General features: G+C 41.8%; 1 protein-coding gene across 1 annotated transcript in view; it reads left to right on the forward strand.

Moving 5' to 3' along the window:
• LOC126426510 (uncharacterized) overlaps positions 1-12146 on the forward strand; it is a 202339-nt gene that overhangs the window by 120894 nt on the left and 69299 nt on the right. Inside the window, exon 7 of the mRNA XM_050088416.1 lies at positions 2588-2810. Coding sequence (XP_049944373.1) covers positions 2588-2810 — 223 coding nt within the window. The remainder of the gene's footprint in view (positions 1-2587; positions 2811-12146) is intronic.

Below are 12146 nucleotides of genomic sequence, written 5' to 3' on the forward strand. Positions count from 1 at the left end.
GTCTTGTAAATTTTAGTACATTAAAAATCATATAGATAAATTTCTTGTATTTAAGAAAATGGGCAGAATAACAGTAAGTAACTGATTTTTAGTACAGTCTACGACAGATCTAGCATTCACTTCTTCTGCCTTGTTACACAATATTGGAAGTCACTGACGTTGATGCAATTTAGGGAAAACAATCATTGAATCAATAAATTAATAACTAACGATATCTGGGGCATAATATCAATAAGAGGAGCAAATTGAAAAGGTAGGAGAAATGGTATGCAAAGCTAATTGCTGTGAGTCTGTTACGTTAAATATACATCCCTCCACAAAAAAAAAATGCGAATAAAGGTTGTACATAGGGCCAATGTTCAAATGTGTGTGAATTCTCAAAGGACAAAACTGCTGGGCTCAACAGTCCCTAAGCTTACACACTAACTTAAACTAACTTATGCCAAGAACAACAGAGACACCCATGCCCGAGGGAGGACTCGAACCTCCGGCGGGAGCGGCCGCGCTGTCCGTGACATGGCGGCTGAGACCGCGCGGCCACTCCGCGCGGCGGGCAGTTTCATTTTTGTAAATAAAAGTGAAGTGTACATGACTCTACTTCGATGGTTGAAAATTAACTATTGTCATCCACTGATATATGTCTTGACGCTATCAAAGTTAGGCACCGAATCCCCATTCACCATGCCAGAGAGAGCCATGCCAGAGAGAGCCTTCATTGTTAATTGTAGGAATTATTTTTTGTTCATCTCTTAGCATATTATAATTTGGGAAAGTAATATTTGAAAGCATTAAAGCGTAGTCCCCTCTGGAAATGAAAACATCGACAGTAAACTGTAGAGTTCTAATGAATGCAGAAGAACACTTCCGTACACTACGACACGTGTCCACACTAACACATACCTGTCTGTTGTGTAAGATAAGGAGATTAATGTTGTTAAACTTGTAACGAGGTAATGCTTACGCGCCGTACAGTTTTGTTTCACTCTCAACAGAAAGGAAACTGAACCAGGGTGTCGTTTCTGTTGGAGCATTTGGCAGCACTGGGGACAGGCAAGACTAAAATACATCTTACTCGACCTAAGCTGTAGCTGAAATTCTGAAAGGTGATCCCATTTTTATGACGTACGCACTTCTATATCGTTCATTGATGCAAATATAGAGTATGACGCGCAATAAAAAATATAAACAAATACAAGTAGCGACATAACGGTAGTAAGGCATGCGGCGTATGTACCCTTTGTGTTTCATTTTTGTTGGGAAGGGTATATACCTCTACCAAGTCACTGAAGCGAAAAGCGTTGAGACTTTACATTGTAAATGTTGTACAGCGACTGAAATGAGAAGTGTTATACCATGAAGCACCTGTCCAGTTCGATCAAACTTTTTGGAGATGTTCACCACGTAACAGTATTAAGTGAGCAAACCTATTGTACCACTCAGGACTGATGCCCATTATCAATATCAGTACCAGGTATAATCCCTACAGGCACGAATAAATTTTGTTTTCGATGTGGAGTGAAAGAACAGCCGTATCTATAGACCACGCTTATTCATTTCATGAACATTGCTGATGACATACAGGGATGGTAGTGTGTGTGGATTTCGCTTTCATCCCAGACATGTACCACGTGAGCCACACAGGGGACAGAGCAGGCCAGTCTAGCATCCGTAAATTCTTCAAGCTATGAGAGACGTGAACCGTATTCTGGGATCTTGCGTTATCCTGCTGGAATTTGCAATTTGGTAACCAGGTTATGAAGGGTGTGACATTACGGTTTTCTAGCCTTACTCCACTAATTACGAATTCAATTCTGCTGCCATATCCACCAGCCTCCCCCCCTCCCCCACACAGCATGTCTCAAGGGGCAGGCTGTATCAAAATTAAATACCTTACTTTGGTTCAGATATGCACACCTTCTCATGGGTGAGTCCTTCTTCAGTCCTTTAGCAAAGGTGTTTAGCTGGGAAGTTTACAAGTGATTGCCGATAATTTCTGGTACTATATAAATTATATAACACGACCATCCCAGTATGTTCTGTCTGGACACGTCAGGTGCTTATCCTCGCGTGTTAATGAAGAATTTAAATGTTTCGATAAGTGCCTTGTGTTCTGTTACTGGTCTGTTTAATTCCTATCAAACTTGCGTACTGTCGATGGATAATTTAAGTTGTCTAGGAAAAATGGTGCAAAGGCAGTTGCGTAAGTCTGCAGGAATTTATTTAATATAAGGAGGCAGAAGACTTTTGCAGCCAGTCATATACCAAAAGCAGTTGGACTGGACTTCCAGCATTAGGTTGACATTAGCGTTATCCTTGGAAGCCGAAAAGCAAAAACGAATGCTTAGCAATATCAGAAAAGGGAAGTCTTGTGTTCTTTCATTTAAAGAGTTTTGCTGGCTTTAAGCCAAAAATGATAATGTAGATAACTCCTCTTTAACATACGTTTAGTCATTAAAATGTGAAATAATAATACACTGTTGGTATCTAAATTTTTATATTTCTCTATGAATGATTTGTTCCTTTTGCCTCTGTTTGCATCCTTTAAAGTGATATCCTAAGTAATTTTTGTGGGCATTTTCTTTCTCAGACATTGCACGAAACGAGTAATCATCATGAACGGTATCGCCTTAATTACGATACGGATTTTGGATATCTATATGACGGAGACACTACCGAAGCAAGTGTTATTAAGCGTCTCTATCCGAGTACGGAAGAAACTGTACTCAGAAGCTCTGGTCAAAACTTACTCATTACAAGTGGACAAAGTTGGAATTCATATTCCTTCAGACAACGTGTTTCATATACGACAGGTACGTAATTTACTGCATCTCAGCGACTGTAGACTGCTTAGGTACAATAATATCCTCAAACCGATACATTCTCTCGCTGAATGTGTATGCAGAGACTATTAACAACAAAATAAATCCTTACATTTTGTAGCAACGGATAGTGAGATCCTGTTCAAGAAACGAATAAAAATGGAATTACGTCTGTATAAATATGTTATCTTCCCATAAACTACACATGATGAACGTATGCTCTACTCATCAGTTTTCTTCCTCTTTACTTGAGTGCTGTAAGAAAAAGACAATAATCCCTGTTTACAAGCTAGGGTTTAGCATTCTTATAAGAACGAAAGAAACGTCGTTAATTGAAGTAAACAAATCAAACACGTCACATTCAAGACATGTAGGTGAGATCTACAAAGCTTAAAAAGTAGAAAAATACTTCCACACATTGCTGTAGGAGGTGATGGGAGGTACATGAGATGAATGAGAGATTGAACAGCACTATAGAAAAATTTGCATTACCTCCATGTAACATCTATAACTGTGCTTTTGTGTTGAAATTTAAGCTCCCTTTATGTTTAGCAAGTATTTTATTTTTATGAACAGCCCATTCGTTTTCTCCAAAAATGGCCATTGATTCGGTTTCTAATCGTATGTTTGTCGCAAGTGAATTCAAACCATCCACCTCCCTCAAATATACTTCCACACATTGCTGTAGGAAGTGATGGGAGGTACATGAGATGAATGAGAGATTGAACAGCACTATAGAAAAATTTGCATTACCTCCATGTAACATCTATAACTGTGCTTTTGTGTTGAAATTTAAGCTCCCTTTATGTTTAGCAAGTATTTTATTTTTATGAACAGCCCACTGCTTGCAAATAAATTCACTTGTTGAGTGCTACACTTCCCAGCCATAGATGTGTTCTTCTTGCAACCAAACGTAGTGCTGTCCTGAAATTTTTTGTATAAGTTTTACTGCCAACGTTACATACTTTTCCACTGGTTGGGAGGTATAGTGACCGTGATAGAGGACACTATTTACAGCACAACTGTTTATTATTCACCTACCTTCTAAACGAATGCAGTGTACTGCTTGCAAATAAATTCACTTGTTGAGTGCTACACTTCCCAGCCATAGATGTGTTCTTCTTGCAACCAAACGTAGTGCTGTCCTGAAATTTTTTGTATAAGTTTTACTGCCAACGTTACATACTTTTCCACTGGTTGGGAGGTATAGTGACCGTGATAGAGGACACTATTTACAGCACAACTGTTTATTATTCACCTACCTTCTAAACGAATGCAGTGTACTGCTTGCAAATAAATTCACTTGTTGAGTGCTACACTTCCCAGCCATAGATGTGTTCTTCTTGCAACCAAACGTAGTGCTGTCCTGAAATTTTTTGTATAAGTTTTACTGCCAACGTTACATACTTTTCCACTGGTTGGGAGGTATAGTGACCGTGATAGAGGACACTATTTACAGCACAACTGTTTATTATTCACCTACCTTCTAAACGAATGCAGTGTACTGCTTGCAAATAAATTCACTTGTTGAGTGCTACACTTCCCAGCCATAGATGTGTTCTTCTTGCAACCAAACGTAGTGCTGTCCTGAAATTTTTTGTATAAGTTTTACTGCCAACGTTACATACTTTTCCACTGGTTGGGAGGTATAGTGACCGTGATAGAGGACACTATTTACAGCACAACTGTTTATTATTCACCTACCTTCTAAACGAATGCAGTGTACTGCTTGCAAATAAATTCACTTGTTGAGTGCTACACTTCCCAGCCATAGATGTGTTCTTCTTGCAACCAAACGTAGTGCTGTCCTGAAATTTTTTGTATAAGTTTTACTGCCAACGTTACATACTTTTCCACTGGTTGGGAGGTATAGTGACCGTGATAGAGGACACTATTTACAGCACAACTGTTTATTATTCACCTACCTTCTAAACGAATGCAGTGTACTGCTTGCAAATAAATTCACTTGTTGAGTGCTACACTTCCCAGCCATAGATGTGTTCTTCTTGCAACCAAACGTAGTGCTGTCCTGAAATTTTTTGTATAAGTTTTACTGCCAACGTTACATACTTTTCCACTGGTTGGGAGTTATAGTGACCGTGATAGAGGACACTATTTACAGCACAACTGTTTATTATTCACCTACCTTCTAAACGAATGCAGTGTACTGCTTGCAAATAAATTCACTTGTTGAGTGCTACACTTCCCAGCCATAGATGTGTTCTTCTTGCAACCAAACGTAGTGCTGTCCTGAAATTTTTTGTATAACTTTTACTGCCAACGTTACATACTTTTCCACTGGTTGGGAGGTATAGTGACCGTGATAGAGGACACTATTTACAGCACAACTGTTTATTATTCACCTACCTTCTAAACGAATGCAGTGTACTGCTTGCAAATAAATTCACTTGTTGAGTGCTACACTTCCCAGCCATAGATGTGTTCTTCTTGCAACCAAACGTAGTGCTGTCCTGAAATTTTTTGTATAAGTTTTACTGCCAACGTTACATACTTTTCCACTGGTTGGGAGGTATAGTGACCGTGATAGAGGACACTATTTACAGCACAACTGTTTATTATTCACCTACCTTCTAAACGAATGCAGTGTACTGCTTGCAAATAAATTCACTTGTTGAGTGCTACACTTCCCAGCCATAGATGTGTTCTTCCTGCAACCAAACGTAGTGCTGTCCTGAAATTTTTTGTATAAGTTTTACTGCCAACGTTACATACTTTTCCACTGGTTGGGAGGTATAGTGACCGTGATAGAGGACACTATTTACAGCACAACTGTTTATTATTCACCTACCTTCTAAACGAATGCAGTGTACTGCTTGCAAATAAATTCACTTGTTGAGTGCTACACTTCCCAGCCATAGATGTGTTCTTCTTGCAACCAAACGTAGTGCTGTCCTGAAATTTTTTGTATAAGTTTTACTGCCAACGTTACACACTTTTCCACTGGTTGGGAGGTATAGTGACCGTGATAGAGGACACTATTTACAGCACAACTGTTTATTATTCACCTACCTTCTAAACGAATGCAGTGTACTGCTTGCAAATAAATTCACTTGTTGAGTGCTACACTTCCCAGCCATAGATGTGTTCTTCCTGCAACCAAACGTAGTGCTGTCCTTAAATTTTTTGTATAAGTTTTACTGCCAACGTTACATACTTTTCCACTGGTTGGGAGGTATAGTGACCGTGATAGAGGACACTATTTACAGCACAACTGTTTATTATTCACCTACCTTCTAAACGAATGCAGTGTACTGCTTGCTAATAAATTCACTTGTTGAGTGCTACACTTCCCAGCCATAGATGTGTTCTTCTTGCAACCAAACGTAGTGCTGTCCTGAAATTTTTTGTATAAGTTTTACTGCCAACGTTACATACTTTTCCACTGGTTGGGAGGTATAGTGACCGTGATAGAGGACACTATTTACAGCACAACTGTTTATTATTCACCTACCTTCTAAATGAATGCAGTGTACTGCTTGCAAATAAATTCACTTGTTGAGTGCTACACTTCCCAGCCATAGATGTGTTCTTCTTGCAACCAAACGTAGTGCTGTCCTGAAATTTTTTGTATAAGTTTTACTGCCAACGTTACATACTTTTCCACTGGTTGGGAGGTATAGTGACCGTGATAGAGGACACTATTTACAGCACAACTGTTTATTATTCACCTACCTTCTAAACGAATGCAGTGTACTGCTTGCAAATAAATTCACTTGTTGAGTGCTACACTTCCCAGCCATAGATGTGTTCTTCTTGCAACCAAACGTAGTGCTGTCCTGAAATTTTTTGTATAAGTTTTACTGCCAACGTTACATACTTTTCCACTGGTTGGGAGGTATAGTGACCGTGATAGAGGACACTACTTACAGCACAACTGTTTATTATTCACCTACCTTCTAAACGAATGCAGTGTACTGCTTGCAAATAAATTCACTTGTTGAGTGCTACACTTCCCAGCCATAGATGTGTTCTTCCTGCAACCAAACGTAGTGCTGTCCTGAAATTTTTTGTATAAGTTTTACTGCCAACGTTACATACTTTTCCACTGGTTGGGAGGTATAGTGACCGTGATAGAGGACACTATTTACAGCACAACTGTTTATTATTCACCTACCTTCTAAACGAATGCAGTGTACGAGGGTGGTTTGAAAAGTTGTCGGAACGGAATAGAAAAAAGTGCTTACATCACTGAAACTATTTTATTTTTCAATGTACTGTCCTTTTACATTAATGCACTTGGTCCAACGATGTTCCAGTGCCTTGAACCCATCTCGAAAATGAGTTTCCTCCAGGTCTGAAAAATAGTTGTCAACTCAGGCTATCAATTCTTCGTTTGAAGTGAACCTTCGTCCACCAAAAAAAAATTTCAGTTTTGAGAAGAGATGGAACTCTGACGGAGCCGTATCAGGTGAATAAGCCTGGTGTGGCAACATTTCATACCTTAGTTCGTGTAATTTTGCCATGGCGACGGCACATGTGTGCGGGCACGCATTGACTTGATGGAAGATGACTTTGTTCCTCGCTAAACCTGGCCTTTTTCGCTTATTTTTTGTTGCAATTTGTCCGTTAGGTTAGCGTAGTATTCTCCAGTAATTGTTTGCCCAGTGGGAAGACAATCTACAAACAGAATCCCTTTTGCATCCAAGAACACTGAAGCCGTGACCTTTCCTGCTGAAGGAATTGTCTTTGCTTTCTTTGGTGGCAGAGAATCAGCATGTTTCCACTGCTTTGACTGTTGTTTTGTCTCTGGGGTATAGTGGTGCACCCAGGTTTCATCTGTGGTCACAGAACGGGGCAGAAATTCTTCTTCGTTCTCCTAAAGCGGGACAAACGTTGCTCCGATATGTTCATTCTTGTGCGTTTCTGATCCAGCGTTAACAGTCGTGGCATCCATCTTGTAGGTAATTTTTTTCATTTCCAATTATTCAGATAAAATGTGATATACCTGAGCCGTGTGTCGGCTCTCAACATATATCGCGCTGTAAAGATTGTTCTGAGTCCTTCCATTCCATCGTTAATTGAGTCTTTCATATTTATCGTTATGCTGCGTACGATTCTGTTGAGATTCCCCTCTGGCCGCGTGTCCGGTCTTATCGATCTTCGAGTCGTTGCTTCCTGTTAGCCTTGTGTAAGGCGATTAGATCGTTGGGGGGATGGCCGGTTGGTTGCCTAGCGGTGACGAGTCAAAAATTGTTCAAATGGCTCTGAGCACTATGGGACTTAACATCAATGGTCATCAGTCCCCTAGAACTACTTAAACCTAACTAACCTAAGGACATCACACACATCCATGCCCGAGGCAGGATTCGAACCTGCGACCGTAGCAGTCGCACGACTCTGGACTGAGCGCCTAGAACCGCTAGATCACCGCGGCCGGCTGGTGACGAGTCAGTCGGTCGGGTTTTTAAAATCGGGAATTAGAGAATGTCGTAGTTGAGACCGCGGCGTGGCGTGGCCGTTGAGAGTTGGCTGTTGTTCCGAGAAGCCGCGTGGTCTATACTGGCGGTGCGAGACGAGTGGGACGAGTTGACGGGACAAGACTGTAAGCTCTTGCTGCGAACACCCGGGGGCCACGGCTGTGGTTCCGAATCACTACTTGGTGGGAGTGGCAACGGACGTCTTTAAATTTTCCGTCTGGAGGCGGGAATGACGGACTAGTAACTCGCCTAACCTGAGGAGTGGTATTTCGCCACCGTGGGTGCAGAGAAGACGAGGGCTGCGGTGACAGAGCGCGTGGCTGCGTGACTGTGCCCGGTTGGGTTCGCTGGCGACGTGGACACGGTCGGATGTGAGGAACCTTTGCATCGGAGTTCACCCGCTGTTTCTCTGCTAAACTGCAAGTTAAGTTGGTTAAAGGTTTAAATGTTAATTGAAGAATTTTGGTTTGTGCAACCAGCGTCTCTCCTGCCTTGTGGCCTCCTGCGTTCGGGTTTCCTGTCCCTGTCGCCGGTGTAGCTATAGACAGTGATCTTTTGGCTTCTTATTAGTAGTGCTTGCGAGGAAGTGTATTTTTGGGCAGGGATTGTGGTTCCTGATTTGATTCCTCCTCCTCCCCTGGCCTCCCGTGAGGTCGATGTGACTGCTGAATGTGAGGCGTTGTGGTTCTGTTAGTCCGCTTCTAGCCTGAGCATTCTTCGGGAGACAATTGTGGCCGCCCTTACACCCGGTCGGTTAATTATTTCTATCCCAGGACATTTTGGTGGCAGGACGTGGTATTAAAGTTGTTAGTTATTGTAAAATGTTAAATGGTCGTGTTTTACTCTGACTGTTTTTGGCCACTGTTTAGAAAGGTTAAGTTTCTCTTTTTGGTAGGTTTTTAAAATTACGTGGCATTAAAATTGGTAGTTATTGTAAAAGGTGAATGACTGTATCTTTACTTTGATTGTTTTAATCTACTTGGCATCCATTGAAAATGCGAGTTCTGCCTCCCTGTAAGCGAGCCCTTATAATTTAATATCTTGTTGTGCCAAAGTTTAAAAGAAGTTGGTTCCCTACATGTTCGGTAGCGAAATTGTATGCAAATTGGTGTTTTTTTTTGTTTCATTACTTGGAAAGTTATTTTTGTTATTAAATGCTTTATCAAAGTCTGTTTTAAGTAAAATGGCTTGGCTATTAACGGTAAAGTAAAGTTTTTAGTTTCATTACTTGGAAAATTTTGATTTGTTGTCAAATGTTTTAACAAAGTCGGATTTAAGTAAAATGGTTTGGCCGTTAACTGTAAAGTAAATTGTTTTGAAAAGGCAGTCATGCCTACTAGCTTTTTTGGATCTGTTACTGGTCAAGTGATAAGGAAATGACTTTTAATGGTTGAAGTAATCAATAAAGAAATTGTAAATTGTAACTCTACAATAACCAACTAATTTTGGCCCCGTTTCCCAACTGGGGGTTTTCCTTCATTTATCGTAACACCCGTCTCAATACCCTTTCAGATGACATCTGGCAGGTGTGAGCAATTTCACGCACCTTCAATCGGCGATCCTCCGTGACCATTTCGTGCACTTTTGCAATGTTTTCTGGAGTAGTGACACATGTTGACCGACCACTGCGCGGATCATCGTCTAAGCTCTCCCGACCAAATTTAAATTGATTTGTCTACTTGGCGACAGTTGAATATGAGGGAGTATTCTGGAAATCGGCACGAATGTCCTTGGCTTTCATACCTTTCTTGACAAAGTACTTAATCACGCTCGAATCTCGATTTTTTCCATCTTCGCAAATCACTACGCGGGAACATCAACAGAGCCACGTCACCGCCACAGCTGTCTTCCGTGGCACATGTTTACAGGCAGCAGTCCAGTGAATGTCACGTGAGCAACTCGTTGCGCTAGCGCTGACCTCTCGTGGTGTTTCCGAGAACTTTTCAAACCATCCTCGTATTTTATACACATATTCTGGTTATCTTATACGTTACACATAGGCAGGTAGGTAATCTTGGTGGAAGCCCTGCTACACGTGCAGATGTATAAAACAATGTTGTGTTGTACTGGCTGACACAAGATCTTAGTAAATGGCATTTTGGTGAACATTCGTGTTGTTCTGTACATACTGTACTAAATAGTGTTACGTTCTTCTACTGCAAATGAACACATTTCACTCATAGTGAATTAACAATGCTTCTATGTCCTTGTTATGTTACGTTACGTTATCCGGGAACCTAGAAACGACGGAGAGGCTCCGTCCCTGCTGCAGCCACAGTGGTCCACAACCCCACGACCACTACCGCAGTCCACTTCACTCCTCCGCCGCCCCTCACCGAACCCAGGGTTATTGTATTGTTCGATCCCCAGTGGACCCCCCAGGGAATGTCTCACACCAGACTAGTATAACCCCTATGTTTGCGTGGTAGAGTAATGGTGGTATACGCGTACGTGGAGAACGTGTTTGCGTAGCGATCGCCGACATAGTGTAGCTGAGGCGGAATAAGGGGAACCAGCCTCCATTCGCCGAGGCAGGTGGAAAACCACCTATAAACCATCCACAGACTGACCGGCTCACCGGACCTCGACACAAATCCGCCGGGCGGATAAAGATTTATTAAAATTCTTAACCAAGGTTCGGTATATATAAATATACCTTCATCAGAAGTAAAAAATCCTGAATAGGAGGACACTTTCATTAGCAAAACCTTAACATCGGAATTAAGAAAGAAAAAACACTAAAGCTTAAGTAACCGTCAAATTACCAGAGTAATGCTGGAACAAAATCTTTTAGTTACTTACTAAAATTACATCCTACAATGGAGATCAATAAAACAATTGTGCGAAAGCCGGCCGGTGTGGCCGAGCGGTTCTAGGCGCTTCAGTCTGGAACCGGGCGACCGCTACGGTCGCAGGTTCGAATCCTGCCTCGGGCATGGATGTGTGTGCTGTCTTTAGGTTAGTTAGGTTTAAGTAGTTCTAAGTTCTACAGGATTGATTACCTTAGATGTTAAGTCCCATAGTGCTCAGAGACATTTGAACCATTTTGAACTTTGACACGTGACACTTACGTAAGCATCCTGTCTGATGACCTGCGTCTGTTCATGTCCATTGTGCATTCCAACGAACTTGGGCAATTCCAGCAGGACAATGCAAAAGTGTGGCTCCAGGAGCACTCTTCTGAATTTAAACACTTCCGCTGCACACCCAACTCCGCAGGATGCCTTACAATGAGCTGTTCAGAAGAGAGCTCGATCCCCTCACACTCTTACGGATTTATGGGCAGTCCTGCAGGACTCATAGGTGTGAATTCACTCCAGGCTGTGGCTAAGCCATGTCTCCGCAATATCCTTTCTTTCAGGAGTGCTAGTTCTGCAAGGTTCGCAGGAGAGCTTCTGTAAAGTTTGGAAGGTGGGAGGCGGCGTACTGGCAGAAGTAAAGCTGTGAGGCGGGAGAGTGAGTCGTGCTTGGGTAGCTCACTTGGTAGAGCACTTGCCCTCGAAAGACAAGGGTCCCGAGTTCGAGTCTGGGCCCGCAACACAGTTTTAATCTGCCAGGAAGTTTCAAAAACGCCTTTATTTTAATCATTGCCACTCCAATTCACGTATCATGTCTGTGACACTATCTCCCCTGTTTAGCGATAATACAAAAGGAGCTGCCCTTCTTTGCACTTTTTCAATGTCATCCGTCAGTCCCACATGATGCGGATCCCACACCGCACAGCAGTACTCCAGAATTGGGCGGACAACCGTAGTGTTAGCAGTCTCTTTGGTAGACCTGTTGCACCTTCTAAGTGTTCTGCCAATGAATCACAGTCTTTGGTTTGCTCTACCCACAATATTATCTATGTGACCGTTCCAATTTAGGTTATTTGTAATAGTTATCCCTA

This window comes from Schistocerca serialis, chromosome 11, assembly GCF_023864345.2.
Source record: "Schistocerca serialis cubense isolate TAMUIC-IGC-003099 chromosome 11, iqSchSeri2.2, whole genome shotgun sequence".
NCBI classification, from domain to species: domain Eukaryota; kingdom Metazoa; phylum Arthropoda; class Insecta; order Orthoptera; family Acrididae; genus Schistocerca; species Schistocerca serialis.